The 19728-nt window shown below is 41.9% G+C and overlaps 2 protein-coding genes across 3 annotated transcripts in view; one reads left to right on the forward strand and one right to left on the reverse strand.

Annotated features, from left to right (window-relative positions):
• The window catches only part of POLR2B (RNA polymerase II subunit B), a 49734-nt gene extending 41262 nt beyond the window's left edge, over window positions 1–8472 (reverse strand). The window contains exons 1-4 of one of the 2 annotated variants that reach the window (XM_080664801.1): window positions 8331–8472; window positions 7757–8109; window positions 3634–3706; window positions 407–557 (exon numbers count right to left, since the gene is read on the reverse strand). In XM_080664801.1, coding sequence (XP_080520927.1) covers window positions 407–557; window positions 3634–3706; window positions 7757–7775 — 243 coding nt within the window. In that variant the 5' untranslated portion in view covers window positions 7776–8109; window positions 8331–8472. Of the gene's footprint in view, window positions 1–406; window positions 558–3633; window positions 3707–7756; window positions 8110–8294 lie in introns of both variants that reach the window. The other variant, XM_080664802.1, reaches the window with a different exon arrangement.
• Window positions 7992–19427, forward strand: NOA1 (nitric oxide associated 1). The gene is made up of 7 exons (XM_080664833.1): window positions 7992–9656; window positions 10702–10866; window positions 11762–11967; window positions 15429–15560; window positions 16549–16665; window positions 18229–18349; window positions 19029–19427. Exons 1-7 carry the CDS (start codon window positions 8459–8461, stop codon window positions 19226–19228), a joined length of 2139 nt encoding a protein of 712 aa, XP_080520959.1. The 5' UTR covers window positions 7992–8458; the 3' UTR covers window positions 19229–19427.
• Window positions 19428–19728: the final 301 nt, after the last annotated feature.

Raw genomic sequence — 19728 nt, forward strand, 5'->3', positions numbered from 1 at the left:
ACTAATAGCCTACTGTTGACTGGAAGCATTACCAATAACACAATATTCTTACAATAAAATAAGCTAGGAAAAAGAAAATGTTAAGGAAGAGAAAATATATTTAGAGTACTGCACTGTATTTATCAATACTGTACGATTACATTGTTTGTGTACAAGAATGAAAGAAACCCATGTATTTCATCGACCCATGCAGTTCAAATCCATGTTGTTCAAGGGTCAACTATACTTGCAAAAATGCATCTCTCCACTTATAAGAATAAATCAGGAGCTGACTGAAGATGCTATAAGTACTCTGCTAAAAACACCAACTAACTTTTTTTTAGCCTTCAAGGCAGGTGAGAGAACTGAAATTTCATATCAATAGTCTTCCTTTACTTATGTTACTTTATTAGAATAATTATCTTACCGGTTCTTCAACTTCTCCACTAGCATGCTGAGCTTCAGCTTGTAGGTCTATAGGTGGAGCATCTTCCACAATTCTTTGAACAGACATCTGAATAAACTCATCAAAAGAATCCAGCTGTTGTCTGACCAAGCCTTTCTCGTCAAAATAGGAACTAGGAAAATATTTGTGTTCATAATTAGTTACAACACAGTGAGTGATGTTTTCTAATATATTTCCCCATTTTCATTATATTAAAATCAACAAACAGTTATTAAATACCAACCACTATATGCCCATCACTATACAAGATACTATGAAGTATCCAAAAAAGGGGTGAGACTATGAATACTGTCTCTGTAGAACTTAAGTTTGTGGAAACAAGACTTATACATATGAGTAAAATAATTAAAGCACAACACAAGGGGAGGATGGGAGAGGGCTGGAAGAGGTTAATGGGGGGAAAAGGAAGACCTATGTAATACTATCAACAATAAAGATTAAAAGAAAGAGAAAAAAAGCACAATGTAAGAATTATAATAAAAAGTAAAGAACTATAAGATAGCACTAATTTACAAATGTCTTTATAGATAAATTTCATCCAAACTCTTGGAAACATTTCTTGAAAAAAATGTCAGGACAAAAACTAAAAAAAAAATCCAAAGATAAAAATAAGAACTCTAATTTGAATAAGAGGGAAGATATCAATGACTAAAATATGGGATGTATTAAGCATTTCAATTTCAGGTTAAAGATTATTAGTTCTATTTTGAATATGTTAAAGGTGAGATGACAGTCAGTCATTCAAGTGAAAATACTCAGCAAGTGAACGAAGATTAAAAGATGGAGCATGGGTAACAGATCAGTGCTACGGTAGTAGTGTAGATACAGAAATCACATAGTCAAGCCCTAAAAAAAGGATAGAGAATCCAAAAGAGCAGACATTGTTTATAAGGAATAGACACTTGTTCATGTGAGGGATGGGGAAAGAGATATATAAAAAGAAATAAGTAGATACAAGTGCAAGAGGAATCTCGCTCCTCACCATCACCCAAGAAAAGCTGCATGGTGAGACTTTAGTGAGACTACAAGAGCTCTGAGATCCAACACAATCCTAAGGATTGGAGTATTTCATCACCCCATAGGAACAGGAGCTGCCCCATCAGCACACCACCACATCTCAACTCCTCTACCTTGTGACCCCTGCATCTTATATCTGTGATCCCTCCTTACTTCTGCTCCTCTCTCCCTAGTACCTAATGACTTCCCCATACCCACATCAATTTTCTGATACAATATGAATAGCCCAACTAATCATCAGTCACCCATTTGGCGTCATCAGTTCACCTCACAGATGACTGGCATGCCTAGAGATTGGCATTGGGCCAAGGTCCCACCCTTATTCAATCAACTACAGCCAGCAATATTAGAAGTTTGATCCTCTGGTAGGTAACACAGTACACAATGCTTGTATAAGGTACAGCGTTAAGAATGGCTACAGGAGCCCTGGCTGGTGTTGCTCAGTGGTAGAGCATTGGCCCTCACACAGTAGGGTTATGGATTCGATTCCTGGTCAAAGGCACATGCCCTGATTTCAGGCTCGATCCCCAATAGGGGACATGCAGGAGGCAGCCTATTGATGTTGTGCTCACACATCAATGTTTCTCTCCCCCTCTTTAAAAATCAATAATCTATTGCCCTAGCTGGTTTGCCTCAGTGGATAGAACGTCAGCCTGTGGACCAAAGAGTCCCAGGTTTGATTCTAATCAAGGGCATGTACCTTGGTTGCAGGCTCCTCCCCAGCCTGGGCCCTGGTCAGGGTTCGTGCAGGAGGCAACCAATCAATGTATTTCTCTCACATGAATGTTTCTCTGTCTTCCCCTCTCCCACTCTCTAAAATTCAATAGAAAAATATCCTCAGGTGAGGATTTAAAAAATAATAACCTAACTGGTTTGGCTCAGTGGATAGAGCGTCGGCCTGGGGACTGAAAGGTCCCAGGTTCAATTCCGGTCAAGGGCATGTACCTTGGTTGCAGGCAAATCCCCAATAGGAGGTGTGCAGGAGGCAGCTGATCGATGTTTCTCTCTCATCGATGTTTCTAACTCTTTATTTCTCTCCCTTCCTCTCTGTAAAAAATCAATAAAATATATTTTTTAAAAATAAAAAAATAAACATGAAAATAAATAATAAAATAATAAAATAAACTATTCTTTAAAAAAATGTAAAAATCAAATCATTTATTTTATAACAAATATTAAATGTGGTGACTATTCACAATAGTGTTTTATCCTTGAGCAATCTACCACATATGTTGAAAACAATTCTTTTTCAGCTAAAACCAAAATATTCTTTGAATATAGGCATATCCCACAGAACATCTACCTGGTTTTTGTTTCCTAGTAGGAAGGACTCTTGGTGTTTAATGTCCAAATGTTATAGAAAATCCTAATGTCTCAATACAAATTATTTATAGCCTCTGTTTAATAGGAAAAGTATATACTAACATCTCAAAAACTCAAAACATTTTTAACAAACAATGCTGAAAAAAGGTTCAATTATATTCCAAATACAACTGGCAGAATGTCAGAAGCCTGTGTTCTTTGAAAAGGGAGAAAGCGTCAACCAAGAAATGTGCATCCTGGAGCAGGTGGGGATCAAAGAGACATCATCATGTTACTCATACAAAGCAACTGTCAGTCTGATGACAGCAGAGTTGCAGCATTTTACATCCTAACATAGCAGGATGTTCTTATTACTTAAGATTTTGTTTTCTTGCCTGGACATTGTGGCTCAATGGTTGAGCGTCCACCTGTGAACCAGGAGGTCACTGATTCAGAAAAAAAAATTTATTTTGCTATAAACAATGTTAGTGCAACAATTATTGCTAGTTGCAGATTAAATAAATTATATTAATACTAATTTCCTGATTTTGATAATTTATGTAAAAGGATGTTCCTATGTCTGCAACTTACTATCAAATGTTTCAGAAAAAAATATTGAGTCAAAAAAAGGAAAAGAAAATATAGTATAAAGTTAACATTTAGGTGAAGTATATACATGAATTCATTGTGTAACCTTTCTATAAGTCCAAAATACTTAAAGTTAAATATAAATAAATAAATAAAATAAGAAACTGGCTCTCATGTAGCACATTGATACAGAACATCTAGTTTTTAAGAAGCGAATAAGCAGGAAATCCCTTTATAGGTTATTGTGCCTTTTAAGCTTATTCAGTTTAGCCTTAAATTACCTGATTACAATCCAGCATGCTTCTTGCCACAAATCTGGGGTGATTTCATCATCATCCTCATCATATTGCATATCTGCAAGAAACAAAAATATTGCACTCATCTGCAATAAAAATGCTACTAATTAACATCTTGCTCCAAAGGTAATCTGCTAAATAAAAAGCAATACTTTTGTCCAGCCAGTGTGGCTTAGTGGTTGAGGGTCGACCTATAAACCAGGAGGTTACGGTTTGATTTCCAGTAAGGGCATATGTCCAAATTGCGGGCTCAATCCCCAGTGTGGGGCACACAGGAGGCAACCAATCAATGATTCTCTCTCATCACTGATGTTTTTCTCTCTCTCCCTTCCTCTCTGACATCAATAAAAAACATATTTTTAAAAGAGCAATCCTTTTACCTCACTCTTCTAAAATTTCAATTACATTAATTAAATTGTAATGAAATAAACATGGGTAAATATGTACACACTAGAGGCCCGGTGCACGAAATTCGTGCGGGGGGGGGGGGAGGTCCCCTCAGCCCAGCCTGCACCCTCTCCAATCTGGGACCCCTCGAGGGATGTCTGACTGCCCGTGGGATCGGGCCTAAACGGGCAGTCGGACATCCCTCTCACAATCCAGGACTGCTGGCTCCCAACTGCTCGCCTGCTTGCCCCTAACCGCTTCTGCCTGCCAGCCTGATCACCCGCTAACCACTCCCCTGCCAGCCTGATTGATGCCTATCTGTTCCCCTGCCAGCCTGTTTGCCCCTACCTTCCCCTGCAGGCCTGCTCACCCCTAACTGCCCTCCCCTGCAGGCCTGGTACCCCCCAACTGCTTTCCCCTGCATGCCTGGTACTCCCCAACTGCCCTTCCCTGCAGACCCAGTTACCCCCAACTTCCCTCTTCTGCCAGCCGGGTCACCCCTAACTGCCCTCCCCAGCAGACTTGATCGCCCCCAACTGCCCTCTTTTGCAGGTCTGGTTCCTCCAGTGATGGTTAATTTGCATATTACTCTTTTATTAGATAGGATAGGTATTCAACACACAGGTATTCACCCAATATACAAAGAGGCCTCATTACAAAGGTTCAGCATAAGTGTGTGAATCTGTAAGTTTCTCATCTTCCCATTCTATTCATTAATAGAATCTATGCAGGTAACTAGGAGCAAGCTCATAGTCCTCAGAGACAGGGGTCAAAGATTAAGGTGTAGAGACAGAAAACAGTTCCAATAGTTGAGCAATACCTTAAGGTGGGGTGGTCCATTACAGAAACATTTCATACATGAACTGTATTTTCCAAAGATGGCCACAATCGTATCTTCCATTTCACAAGCTTTTTTACAAGATATAGGGGTCTATATTTCCTTCCCTTTATATATATGATTGTTCTTTTATTGATTTCAAAGAGGAAGGGAAAGATAGTAAGATCAATGATGTGAGAGAATCACTGATTGGCTGCCTCATGCACATCCCCTACTGGGTATCAAGCCCGCAATCCGGGCATGTGCCCCGATCGAGAATTGAACAGTGACCTCCTAGTTCATAAGTCAACACTCAACCACCAAGCCACACCAGCTATGTTTCCTTCCTTTGAATTGGGCAGGTTTTTTTACTCTCCCAAAACTAAAACAGTGCAGGTAAAGCGATGTTATGTGACTTTAGAAACTAGGTCAGAAATGCAGTGTTGTTCTGCCTTGTTTGTTGAAACACTTTCTTCTGGAGCCCTGAATTGCCATTAAGAAGTCCTAGTACTCTAAAACTGTGTACTGTAAGCCCAAATCATATGGAGAGCTACTTATAGATGCTCCAGTCAGCAATTCAAGTCCTTGAGTCCTTCTAAGCTAAGTGCCAGACACGTGAGTAAACACTCCAGATCATCCAGCCCCCAGCAGTCAACACCTAGCCTTTGAATCTTCCCAGGTGAACTACTGACATGGAGCAGACAAGTCATTCCTACTATGCTCTACCCAAATTCCTGACCACTTAAATCCAAAACGTATTAATTTTTAGGCAGCCAAATGTTGGGGTAATTATACAGCAATTATAATTTGAATAGGGCACTTGAAAAATCAGTGTGCACTGATCCTCTAACACAGTGGTCGGCAAACCACGGCTCGCGAGCCACATGCGGCTCTTTGGCCCCTTGAGTGTGGCTCTTCCACAAAATACCACGGCCTGGGCGAGTCTATTTTGAAGAAGTGGCATTAGAAGAAGTTTAAGTTTAAAAAATTTGGCTCTCAAAAGAAATTTCAATCGTTGCACTGTTGATATTTGGCTCGTTGACGAATGAGTTTGCCGACCACTGCTCTAACATATCTCTCATCTTCTTATGTTAAAGAATAAGTGTACTGTATTTTTTTTAATATTCTGAGTTTTGGATTCAAAATTGAATACATATCTAAAATAAAGTTATTTAATAAATTCTTCTTAAATAGACTAGAATTACTGATCCCTACAATGGGAAGAGGGGTAAGAAAAAGGTATCTAGCCCTAGCCAGTTTGGCTCAGTGGATAGAGTGTCGGCCTGCAGACTGAAGGGTCCTGGGCTCAATTCTGGTCCAGGGCACATGCCCAGTTTCAGGCTAGATGCCTAGTATGGGGCATGCAGGAAGCACCTGATCAATGATTCTCTCTATACATTGATGTTTCTATCTCTCTCTCCTTCCCTCTCTGAAATCAATAAAAATATATATTTTAAAAAAAAATAATCGAGCCCTAGCCAGTTTGGCTCAGTGGATAGAGGGTCGGCCTGCGTACTGAAGGGTCCAGGGTTCGATTCTGGTCAAGGGCACATGCCCGGCTTGCAGGCTCGATCCCCAGTAGGGAGTATGCGGGAAGCAGCCAATCAGTGGTTCTCTCTCATCATTGATGTTTTTCTCTCTCTCCCTCCCTTCCTCTCCGAAATCAATGAAAATATATTTAAAAAAATAAAAAATAATCGAGGGACAGTGGCTACCTACCATGAAGGAGGTTCACACAGGAAAGTGGTGGACAAGAAAGAGACCTGACATTTTTATATTCTCTGGCTTGTGAGACACAAGAATATATTACCTACTCAAAAAAATAAAGCTAAAAAATCTTTTCTGGATTTCTTTTCCACTGAGATAGAAGTTAAGAAAGGAGAATGTCGTAATGATAATAAATTTCTAGACTCAGATATGAGACAGAAATTTAATCAGTAGAGTTTAAGCTTTTGTCTTTCTATTTTCTCCATGAAGTAGCGAGGGAATAAGAAGAAATGTGAGGAGTGGCCACAGGATTGGGAAGCAGAAGAAAATAAAGTTTGAAACAGCAGCTGCGGAGAATGGAAGAGGGAGTTTTAAAAATACACATAAAAACACACTAGACATGACTAATATATGTGAAAAGGAAAAAAACAAATACATATGGCCCACTTAACTGTGTCATTTTTGTGGGAAGAGGAAATTTTTTTAAATTTTATTTTATTGTTTAAAGTATTACATATAGTACTACATATATCTCCTTTTTTCCCCCATAGACCTTCCCCCAGCCTCCCCTACCCCCTGTCACATGGGCTCATCCCACCCCCCCAGTGTCTTGTGTCCATTGGTTGTGCTTATATGCTTGCATACAAGTCCTTTGGTTGATCTCGGGAAGAGGAAATTTAAAGGCCATCTTTTAAGAAAAATTACTTAGACATATGACAGCATGCAAGAATGCCAAATTAAACCTCCCTCCCCCCACTCCTACCCCCACCCCACACACAATGCCGCCCCCCCCCCCCAGCACAGGTTGTCTGGCACAGGTTGACGCTCAAAAATTCAACTATTCAATTAATCCATTAACTCTGGCCTTAAGGGAAATTTTAAAAAGAGCCTTTTACTTCAAAGTCAAAACGGATTTTGACTGTATGGTTCTGCACGCTATTTCAATACGAGAAAGTAGTATGTATGATTCCTCAGGAAGCAAGCAGTGAAAAAACAAGTGTCGCCTTGACCGGGAACATTAACACTACATTCCCTGCACCCTCCCCCTCTGGCAATCCCGGCTTCGTTCCCGACCTGGGGTAAGTGGGAAACAAGACTGGGGACATTTGTATGGCCGGCTTGGGGAAAGTCCGCAAACCCTCAATTCGTCCAGCTCCCCACATTTCCCCCCTTAGATGGGTCTCCGCAGTCACCTACCCTCGTCTGCGTCATACATTGTGGCAAATGGTCCCCGAACTCCTAACTCTGGAAATCACAGACAAATATGCACGCAGCAACCACCGGCACCTGGAGCGTAAGACAAAGTGATTTCCGCATCCGGCGTTCCCAGAACACTCTGCGTCTTCCGCCGAAGGCCACCTACAAAGCCAATGTAATGTTCGCGCATGCGCGAATGGTAGGTTAGCTTGGTAACGGTTAGAAATGCGCAGGCGCAGATTGTGGGCCAACGCCTCCTACGGCTGATTGCGGGAACCTCAACTGCAGTCTTGAGGATCGGATCCAGCCAATGAAGGTTTTGTTTTTCAATGTTGTTACACAAGTAATGAAATCTGAAAAAAAAGAAATCCAATATTTAATAAAAATTTTAAATTGCGCTTTAAATCCGCGGCATTTAATGCTCTAGTTTTTGCACTTTTAAAGCCAAAAATCAATGCTTTTTAAAACGTGACTATGGGCGGGCTGCGCCAGCGGTGGCGCGCTGAAGAAGCCTGAAAGTGACAAAATCTTCACTAGCCTTTTTAGTCCGGCGAGCACAATCGAGATCTGGTACCTTTGTCGCAGCTTTAAGCGGGCTCTCAAGCCTCTGAGCCTTGATGGTATTAGGGGCAGGAGGAGGAGCTGAAGTGTGGCGACTGGCTAATGACAGCGTTTGGTAGTCCCGGGCTTTAGTCAGGATTAATGCGCGCGCATCTTGGGTCTCAGTGCGCGTGCGCGCCCTTGGCTCCGCCCCTTGGTTCGGGGGCCTGGTTCCCCATGCTGCCTGCACGCTTCACCCGCAGACTGCTCTGGCCCTTACTTCGGGGACTAGCTTCCACGGTAACGCGCCATGGCCTCCGGGAGCCGTTCCTCGAGAGGAGATGCGCGGCCCCCAACTCCTCTCAGCACGCATCGGGCCTGCGACACGGCCTTCCTCGTGGCCCGACGGCGACTGCGGGTTACGAAGGAAGGGATGACATGGAGGAGCATTTTCTGTTCCCCGAATACGTCCTGGAGCCGGAGCCCGCTCCGACCGTTGAAGGGCAGCTGCGGGAGCTGCAGCAGCGTCAGGAAGAAGAGGAACGACAGAAGCTACAGCGGCGGGAGGAGCGGCGGCAGCAGAAGCTACGCGCCAAACTCCGGGTGCACCCGGTCGTAGGGCACCCGGACCCGACCGTGCCGTCCAGCGGCCTGAACTGCTCCGGCTGCGGGGCGGAGCTGCACTGCCAGGACCCTGGCTTGCCTGGCTACCTGCCCAGCGAGAAGTTCCTTAGCGCGAGGGCGCAGGCAGACGGGCTGGCGCGGACCGTGTGCCAGCGCTGCTGGCTGCTGGTGCACCACCGGCGCGCCCTGCGCCTGCAGGTGAGCCGCGAGCAGTACCTGGAGTTGGTGAGCACTGCGCTGCGGCAGCCCGGGCCCGCCCTGGTGCTCTACCTGGTGGACTTGCTCGATCTACCCGACACCCTGCTGCCCGACCTGCCCGCACTGGTAGGCCCCAAGCAGCTGATCGTGCTGGGGAACAAGGTGGACCTGCTGCCCCAGGACGCTCCCGGCTACCTGCAGCGGCTCCGGGATCGTCTGTGGGACGACTGTGTCCGCGCCGGGCTCCAGCGGGCCCCCGGCAGGGGCGGGCCACCTGGTGGGGAAGAGAATTCGAGTCCTTCGGCCAAGGCTGGTACTGTACTCAGGGACGTGCGGGTTATCAGCGCCAAGACTGGGTACGGAGTGGAAGAGTTCATTTCCGCCCTTCAGCGCTCCTGGCGCTACCGCGGCGACGTCTACCTGGTTGGCGCCACCAACGCCGGCAAGTCTACTCTCTTCAACACGCTCCTGGAGTCGGATTACTGCATCGCCAAGGGCGCTGAGGCTATCGACCGAGCCACCATCTCCTCTTGGCCTGGTGAGCTTTAGGAGGTCCGCCCCCTACGTTTTCTGAGATGCTTAAAGTCCACCAGGAACTGTCTATAGCCTTCCCTTTAATAATTCTCTCCCTACTTTAATAACACCTCTCTTCTGTGGCAGCGTAGTGCTTGGAAATTTAGTAGTTGCAGTCATTTTCTAATAGAAATATTTATGGAGCTCTTCTATATTCCAGTCACTGTTCTAGGCCCTAGAGATAAACGGGGCAGCAAAGTTCCTGCTCTCTTTGAGGTTTCCCTTGGAGCTTTACTTTGGATGTTTACATGGAGGTCCTTTGACTTTCTAAACCTACCTCCACTATCTTGAGTTTATTCGTGTGATCAGTATACTCTACACATTTAACCTTTGAATAATTCACCAATGCAGTAGGATGATATTTGGCTTTGTTGAAAGAAATGTCCATTTTGTGGTGTGTTTGTTTTGTTAATCCTCACCCGAGGATATTTTTCCATTGATTTTTTAGAGAGAGTGGAAGGGAGGGAGGAGAGAGTCATCATTGTGAGACAAACATTGATTGGTTGCCTCCCGCATGAGCCCAGACTTGGGACTGGGGATTGAGCCTGCAACCTGAGGTACATGCCCTTGACTGGAATTGAACCTGGGACCCTTCAGTCCATGGACCGATGCTCTATCCACTGACCCAAACTGGATAGGGCTCGATTTTATGGTTTTAAGAAACTTCTGTAATTACAAAATGGGTCCTTTTATGACACTGTTTGTATTTAAGATTTGACAAAACTGCCTCATTTGTTCCTTTGAAATCAGTATTTAACTTCCCTGTTGTGGACTTTGGTTGAATTATACACCGAAGTGCTTTTATGTAGGGTGGTAGTATGTGAAAATGAAAATAAATGAGATCTGCCAGTCTCTGAACCTATTTCCTTATCTATAAAGTAAGAATAATTTTGTCATGAAGTGAAATAAATCACAGTACCCAATTCAGTGTGTAGCTCCTCAGAAATGTTACTTTTCTGCCCCATATTCCCTTGTGCAATTTTATTAAAATATACTTTTTGGTATTTCAGGTACTACACTAAACCTTCTGAAGTTTCCTATTTGCAACCCAACTCCTTACAGAATGTTTGAAAGGGGGAAAAGGCTGAAAAAATATGCAACTGAAGCTGAAGAAGATCTTAGTCAGCTAGAAAAAAAACAACTTAATCTCTTAAAAAAGCATGGTTATGTAGTAGGTAAGCATCTCCTACAAGAAACTCTTGTGTGGTCTATGCTAAAATTCTTTGTTGAGCAACCTGAAATACAGCAGTAAAAGCATTTCCACTGAGATGCGGCCCCTCCGTGCAGACCAGTACAGTTGTTGACTCCATGCAGCAGCTGTAAATTAGATGCTCCTTTTCCCTGGTATCTCTTTTCAACGTTCATTTACTAAAAACAGTTTGATTTACAGTAATTTCCCTCATGCCCGATGTACACAGCCAGGCACACACTTGATCAATGCAAGAGTGTGACTCCTGCTGCCTTTTTTTGTTGTTGTTATTAATCCTCACCCGAGAATATTTTTCCGTTGACTTTTAGGGAGAGTAGAAGAGAGAGGGAAAAACAGAGAAACATTGATGTGAGAGAAACACATCAATTGGTTGCCTCCTGCATGAGCCCTAACCAGGACCCTTTGGTCCAGAGGCTGAAGCTCTATCCAGTGAGCCAAACAGGCTAGGGCTCACTGACTTTTTTTTTTTTTTTTTAATTATTTATTGTGTAGTATTATATATGTCTCTTTTTTCCCCCATTGAGCTCTCCCCAGCCATTCCCACCCCCGACACATGCCCTCACCCCCCCTACTGTCTGTGTCCATGGGTTATGCTTATATGCATGCATACAAGTCCTTTGGTTGATCTCTTAACTCCCCCTCCCCTGCAGTCCCGTTGGACAGTCTGTTCAATGCTTCTATGTCTCTACCTCCCACCCCCCCCCCACTGCCTTTTTTTAAAAACCAAAGCTGTATATCATTGTAGTCTCACTTTCATAGCTCATAGTTTTAGTAACTTGTTTGATGCAAACATAAGAATTATCTGTCTGGAATCAAAGGCTTTAAAGGAGTAATAATTATTTCAATATAACTTATTCTAGGAAGAGTTGGAAGAACATTCTTGTATTCAGAAGAACAAAAGAATGAAGCTGACTTTGAGTTTGATGCTGATTCACTTGCCTATGACATGGGAAATGAACCTGTTATGGTTGCAGATAATTCCACCAAAAAAGTAGAACTGACCCCAGAAGATGTGAAAGATGCCCACTGGTTTTATGACACCCCTGGAATTACAAAGGAAAATTGTGTACGTATTTGGTGTGTCTTAAAAACATTCATTTTCTTTTCTCTCTCTTATTGTTGACTACCATTTTCTCCTCCCTCCACCCTGTCCCACCCCCCCTTCCCATTAGGCCTTCACCACATTATTGTATGTGTCCATGGGCTATGCATATATGAATATATATTCTTTGATTGCTCTCTTCCCATCCTCCCCTCTGAGATCTGTCAGTCTATTCTATTTATTTATGCCTCTGGTCCTATATTGTTCTTTTGATTCTACATATAAATGAGATCAGGTGATATATTTCTTTCTCTAAATGGCTTACTTTGCTTAGCATAATAATCTCCAGGCCCATCCATGCTGTCACAAAAGGTAAGAGTTCCTTCTTTTTTATAGCTACGTAGTATGCCATGGTGTAAATGTACCACAGCTTTTTTATCCACTCATCAACTGTTAGGCACTTGGACTGTAGGAACATTAACTTTCATGAGTACTGTCTTAATTGGTAGAACACAAAAAAGGAGATATACTTGATAGACTCAGTTCTGATTCATTCATGGAAATGGTTCAGGAATGAAACTCTATGCCATCAAGTTCTATATTTAATTTGTTGGACTTCACTACTGACACCCTACTTGTGTTATTGTGCTTGTTACCTTAGTTAGGGAGACATTTACAGAATCTTAGATTTTGAGGTTGGAAGAAATTATAAATATTACTACAGTCCAGCCACGATTCCATGCTTGAAGTACCTCTATAACATATCCATCAGAGGGCACCCAGCTTGTACTGAAGTAAGGAGTGACTCCTCATCAGCTGAAGCAATGTCACCTTGCCTCCCAGGGTAACCTGTGTGATTTTGACCTGCTCTTTGTATTGATCTGAACAGTCTTCCTATAACATGTACCCATTGTTCCTCAAAGCTTTGAAATATTTTAAAGTATAATGTCCTATCTCTTCTTCCCTCTATTCTTTCATTAGTTCATCCAACAAACATTGAATATTTTCTATGCTGACATAATCCAGATTATTTGTCCTTATTTTCTAATATGTTCTCTCTGAGAGATAGGCTATTCATCAACCAGGCTCCTTTCAGAATGTTTTCTCATTTGTTTTTGTTGTTAAGAGTTTGACACTAAGAATGGAATTTCTCTTGCCCTGGCCAGGTGGCTCAGTTGGTCCCATACACGAAAAAGGTTGCAGGTTCTATCCCTGGTCAGGGTGCATATGGGAGGCAACCCATCGATATTTTCTCTCTCTCTGCCCCGCTTCCTCTCTCTCAAGTCAATAAATATCTTGGGTGAAGATTTAAAAAATAAAAACAACGGAATTTTTTGTATGAGTGCCCTCATTTCAGCATAATTTAGAACAGGATTAACTCTACCTGTCTTGCCCTTGTATATTTTTTTTCCCATAGTTTTTTTGTGTTTTTTTTTTTTAAAGAAAGGGAAAGACAGAGAGCTATGGATATGAGAGAAACACATCGATTGGTTACTTCCTGCACATGCCCGACCAGGGCCGGGGCCAGGGAGGAGTCTGCAACCAGGGTACTTTCCCTTGACTGTAATCAAACCCAGGACCCTTTGGTCTGCAGGCCAATGCTCTATCCATTGAGGCAAACCGGCTAGGGCCCCTTGTACATCTTTTTAATCCAATTGCAGTATCTCCTGGGCAGCTTTGATCCTATCTCATTAAATTCAACCTATATCCTACATACTTTTTAAGTCTCCCAACTTTTTATTTATTTGCAGTTTTGATCATCATCATGAATGATCATCATCATGAATGATCATCGTCCATTCATTGACACAAGTATACATCCAGGATACAGCCTTACTGCAGATGTATTAATCAGCTTCCTTTGAATCTGGTTACTGACCAGAATCTAATTCGCCTAATTATCTCTGTAATCTCTGTATCTCCCTGTGAAACAGCATTGGTTTCTTAGGTACTTTTCCTTCCTTTGCCTCATCAGGATTACTTAAGAGTTTCATTCTCAGAATTGTATTATTACTTTATCTTACTCACATTTCCTTTTAGAATCAGGTCAAGAATAGCCGTTACTTTAGTCATATACACTTGTCAAATAGTCAGAAAGGCAAGAATTTGCTAAATATTCTAGCCCAGCAGAATCAGACCCTTAAGTGTTGCGATATAAAGGGTCTTTAAGGTGTTTAAGGTACTTTGCTTCTAGTGTCAGTTTATTGATTAATTTATTTGTTGCCTTAAATCAGTTTCCCAAACCGAACCAAGAAATTCTGTTGTGAAATGGAAGTCTTAGGGTCTAAAAAGTGTTTAAAGGTGTCTTTACTGTGGGTGGCTTTTTTTTTAATTGAGAGAGGAAAGGAGAGAGATAGAAACATCAATGATGAGAAAGAATCATTGATCGGATGCCTCCTGCACACCCCATACTGGGGATCGAACCCACAACCCAGATATGTGCTCTGACTGGAAATTGAACCATGACCTCCTGGTTCAAAGTTAAGTGCTCAACCACTGAGCCATGCCAGCTGGGCTGCAAGTGGTGTTTAATATGCTTTTCAAACACAAATGCTGGGGAAAACTACTTGCAGTCCTCTTATGTATTTTCTTGTGAGCCTCTCTAGATATCACTTTTTTTTTTTTTTTAATTTTAGATAGAGGAAGGGTGAGAGAGAAACATCCATTGGTTGCTTCTCTCTCACACTGTAAATCGAACCCCACACCCTAGGTATGTGCCCTGACCAGGAATAGAACCCACCACCTTGTACCGTATAGGAGGACGCTCCAACCAACTGAGCCACCTAGCCAGGGTGGTAGCACATATTTTCTATTTCTTTAAGCAAGTTCACAAAAGTTTTCTTTTTTCCCATTTTTTTACCTTCCCTGTTCTTTTTTCTTGTTAAATCAAATTTTGGTTCCTTAAATCTTACTAGAATATTATACTTCCTGGCTTTCCTTTTCTATTTTCTCTAGTCTATTAAGGAACTCTTCATCCTTAGAAGTCAGAGGATTCATAACTTTCACTTTTTGCTGAGTATTTGGGGGAAATAAGGAAACTAAAGACTAGAATTTAGGAAGAGCTTGTTCAAGCTCTTTACCTGCTCCTAAAATGCTGTGACCATTTTGCATTTAATTCGTACATACTTGCCACTAGGACATAAGATAACTTATTACCTTACCTTTAGCTGAAAACTGCTGCTCCCTATAAGCCTTGATTGTGAGAACATTCTATTTTGGAATTGAATCATCATTGTTTTCAGTTCATGCCAATTTTAACTTTAGGGGGATTCTACTGACATAAGAAAAAAAATCTCATACTCATAAATTTATTTTGTCATTACTCAAGATTAAGTTGTGAAACGAGTAATGTGCAGCAAATTATGACATACTTTGGTTTATTGTGAAGTCTGGAATATTTTTTTTCATCACTGTTTATCTCTTAGGTAAATCATATATCTTCAATAAAAGTAATTCTCCCAATATATCTACCCTTTAATTCACAGATTTTAAGACTTCTAACAGAAAAAGAAGTGAATATTGTCTTGCCAACACACTCCATTATTCCAAGAACTTTTGTGCTTAAACCTGGGATGGTTCTATTTTTGGGTGCCTTAGGACGCATAGATTTTCTGCAGGTAAGGGAAGTCTGTATCATTAAAAAGTTACTTAGTGCCCAGCTGGTGTGGCTCCGTGGTTGAGTGTTGATCTATGAATCTGGCAGTCATGGTTCCATTCCTGGTCAGGGCACATGCCTGGGTTGCAGTGTGGGGCATGCAGGAGGCAGCCAATCAATGATTCTCTTTCATCATTGATGTTTCTATCTCTCCCTCTCCCTCTCTTTCTCTGAAATCAATAAAAAGTGTGACAGTTTTCAGATTTATTTCAAGGAAGCATATTTATGAACAAGACTGATAAAATGCTGATCATGACTATGTGGGGCATTGATATACTATTCTCTCTCTCTTTTTTAAAATGCTCATTCTAAAAACTTGGTAAAATTAATAGGGGGAAAAATATAGTAGTTGGGCTTAAAACTATATCTTCAATAGGATGCTCAGGCCCCATACAGCTGAACATTAAGAAAAGATTCTGCCCCTATATCCTGTGGTATTGTTTCACAGGGAAATCATTGGTCAAACCTTTAAGTACAGGGTTAATATGCATTAAATAAATTCCATACTTCTTTATATCCCTTGTTATGTATACTTTTATATATGGTTTTGTTTGGAGTTCATTTACATAGCATCATTCTGGGGATTTTAGAGTATCTATAGAACTGCTCCCCAAACAAGGTAAGTGAAACATGGATATGTTCAACAACACATTTTGCAACTTGCAGGCCATTGCTTTAGTACATTTCTTGGGTTTGGTGTTTGTTCATAATATTTTAAAAATAAAATTATCGTTTCTTTAAACAATTATCAATAAGTCTATGAGAAGGAATTATAGTTTTACATCAATTGTTGAAATGCACAGCTTCTGCCATGTTGTACCCTTATTCTTAGGCATTAATATAGTTTTATTACCAGTACTTACAAGGGAGCTATGTTGTTGTTTTTAATTGTGCCTTTTGCTGGTTTTGCAAGTTTTTCATTGTGTAAAATAACTTCTTTCTTTCTTAAGGGAAGTCAGTCAGCTTGGTTTACAGTAGTGGCTTCCAACTTCCTTCCTGTGCACATTACCTCCTTGGAGAAGGCAGATGCTATATATCAGAAGCACGCAGGTGATACGTTACTCAAGGTAAGGCGACACATTCTGATGATTGCATGGTTAGGTTAGCTTAACCGTGATAGTCCCACAGCTCTGCTAAGAAAGCCTTTGTTAGAACCATCTTTGTTATACCATCAGCTAGCTCTCCCCTCACCTTGTTCTCCTTGAGGATTTGGCTATGAAGTGACGTGCACCCTGTAAGAAAAGGGATGTTGGGCTGATCCTAGAATAGCTACTGAGCTGTGTTTTCCCTAGACTACAATGTCCAATATGGTAGCCACATGTGGCTATTTAAATTTAAATTAATTAATTAAAATTAAATAAAATTTAAAATTTAGTTCTTCAGTTGCACTAGCCACTTTTCAGCTGCTCAGTAGTCACATCATTGTAGAAAGTTGTATTAGATGATGCTGAGTGAAGAGAAGTTACAGATTTTCTCACAACTGGGGGGTGCTACTGGCATCAAGTGGGTAGAGGCCAAGGATGATGTTAAACATTCTGCAGTGCACAGGACAGCCCCTCACAACACAGAATTACCTGGTCCAAAATGTCAGTACTGCCTCCACAAGCATAATACGTGTAATATGCCTCTCATCACATTTCTTACCTTGCACTTGGATTATTTGTTATTTCCACCTTCTAATTTCCTTGGGGGATGGGACTATACTGTAACACATATCTTTGTGTCCCTAATGCTAAACACAGAGACATCTATTAATAAACTAGAGGCCCGGTACACGGATTCATGCACCGGTGGGGTCCCTCGGCCTGACCTGTGCCCTCTCACAATCCAGGACCCCTCAGGGGATGTCAGAGACCCGGTTTCAGCCCAATCCCTGCAGGCCAGGCTGAGGGACCCCACTGGTGCACGAATCCGTGCACTGGGCTGGTTTTGGCCCTATTCCCCCAGGCCAGGCCAAGGGATCCACTGGGCCTCTAGTATGCACATAAGATCTTTGGTTAATCTCTTCCCGCCCTCTCACCTCCCCTCTTCCCTCTGAGATTCATCAGTCTGTTCCATGTTTCCATGCCTGTGGTTTCCACTCCTGCGTTGAGCATCTGCCCCTGGTGGTCAGAGCGCATCATAGGTACCAAACAGTCTGCACATTGGCTGGTTGCCTACGCTTTTATATATATAGATTACTATCCAGTCACTTCCAATTCATGGAAACATCTGTAAGCATAGATGCTGAACCTTTATATGTGTACCCTTGACTTGTCATGAGGCAAGGATTAATCTTTGTGGGCAGCCAGGACTCTAAGAGCTAAAGTATTTGGAAAGATGTTGCCTTAATTGCCCAACATTACTCTTTGTAGAGCTGTATAGGGGGCTGTAAAAATAGTGTAAACTAATAAAGCAGATCCTGCTATCAGGAGTCACCACCCACGTGGGACCCTTGACACTGGGAACTGTAGGCTTCCTGTGCTTTTCATTTGACTAGAAGTGATTTGGGGCTTTTTCAACCATTAATGTTTAAAAGGATTTTATTCTTGATCATGTACAGAATTACCTTATCAGTGCTTTACTTTATATTAGAGTTATAGGGCATTGAATTTGTACTTCCAAACATCTTCATTTTATCTCAATGAAAGGTTCCAATGGGTGGAAAAGAGCGAATGGCAGAATTTCCTCCTCTTGTTGCTGAAGACATTACATTAGAAGAAGGACTTGGGAAATCGGAAGCAGTGGCTGACATCAAGTTTTCCTCTGCAGGTAATTTTATACCAGGCACTTTTTTTTTAATGTTTGTATTGATTTTAGAGAGAAGGAGAGGGAGAAAGAGAAAGAAACATTAATGTGAAAGAGAAACATGGATCAGCTGCTTCCTGCATGCCCCCTACTGGGGATCTGCCCAAACCCAGGCATGTGCCCTGACCCAGAATCAAACTGGCCACATTTTGGTGCACAAGACTATACCCAACCAACTGAGCCACACTGGCCAGGGCACCAAGCACTTTTTTAAAATATGAATGAAGTAGCCTTTTTATATTTTTGTAGAAATGTATCTTAACTAACATAAGGTGAGTATTTTAAGATATACATGCTAGGTAATTCATAAAATGCAACCTTCCCTGAAAATAAATTTGTACCTTTCACAAATGCATGGTATGCTTTTTTAAAATACAGAGTGAAAGAACAGTAGCCTCCTCCATGCTCCATTTTAAGCTTTAGTTTAGTGTTTTCAATAAGATAACTAATTTACCTGGCAGGGGAGATACCATGATCATGAAGGTGGTCTTCCCAGGGCGAGGCTTATCCATTGCACTCCAGATGTGCTGACCCCTGCGATTTCTCCAAATGTGGGAAACCCAGCTGCATGATTGTGATAGTGGGGGGCAAGGGGAAAGATAGTTGCTAACACCATTTTGTGTTCTGCTGCGTGCCTGCATAGGTTGGGTTGCAGTAACACCTCAGTTTAAAGACAGACTACATCTCCGAGGCTATACACCTCAAGGAACAGTGCTGACGGTCCGGCCACCTCTCTTGCCACATATCGTTAACATCAAAGGAGATCGCATCAAAGGAACTGTGGCCTATAAAACCAAGAAGCTTCCTTCCCTTGTGTGCAATCTGCAGCAGAAGAAAAACTGATGAAAATATGAAGTTGACCTTGCTCATGCTGATATTAACTATATAGCTATAATAAAGCTCCCCTGTGCCCACCCTTTTTAACTACTCAGAACTGTGCCTATTTGTATTGAGTTTGTAACTATAAGTTATTTTTGTAGGGTGTATGTATGCATGTGTGACCCATATATGCCTAAAAAGGAGTTTGCTACATTTAAGTTTCTCACTATTGTTTTTTTATTGAGACCAGATGTCATTTCTTATTTGGAGTCTGAATGAGAGGACCACTTAGCAATTGGCATATGAAAAAGTGGCAGAAAATCTATTTCTCCAAAATAAGATAGAAGTGAGTAGGTGGCTCTGCACCTTGTAGTCACCCAAGGATCCAACTGGTGGGACACTCCATGGCTTCCATCTCTAGGTCTCTGGTGCTTGTTCAAGTGGCCACCCTTTTCCAGTGAGAGGGAAGAGGAACAGAGATGAAGAGCCGGCAGCTTCCCTGCTTAAAAGAAGCAGGCAAAACC

The sequence above is a fragment of the Plecotus auritus genome (genome assembly GCF_963455305.1).
Source record: "Plecotus auritus genome assembly, chromosome: 1".
Taxonomy (NCBI): Eukaryota; Metazoa; Chordata; class Mammalia; order Chiroptera; family Vespertilionidae; genus Plecotus; species Plecotus auritus.

Bases quoted from the DNA above. Each gene is read 5' to 3' on its own strand.
- NOA1 (XM_080664833.1), top strand. From the start codon at position 8,459: ATGCGCGCGCATCTTGGGTCTCAGTGCGCGTGCGCGCCCTTGGCTCCG. The intron at 15,561-16,548 runs GTAAGGGAAGTC...TTCTTTCTTAAG, and splicing joins GACGCATAGATTTTCTGCAG to GGAAGTCAGTCAGCTTGGTT. The intron at 16,666-18,228 runs GTAAGGCGACAC...TCTCAATGAAAG, and splicing joins CAGGTGATACGTTACTCAAG to GTTCCAATGGGTGGAAAAGA.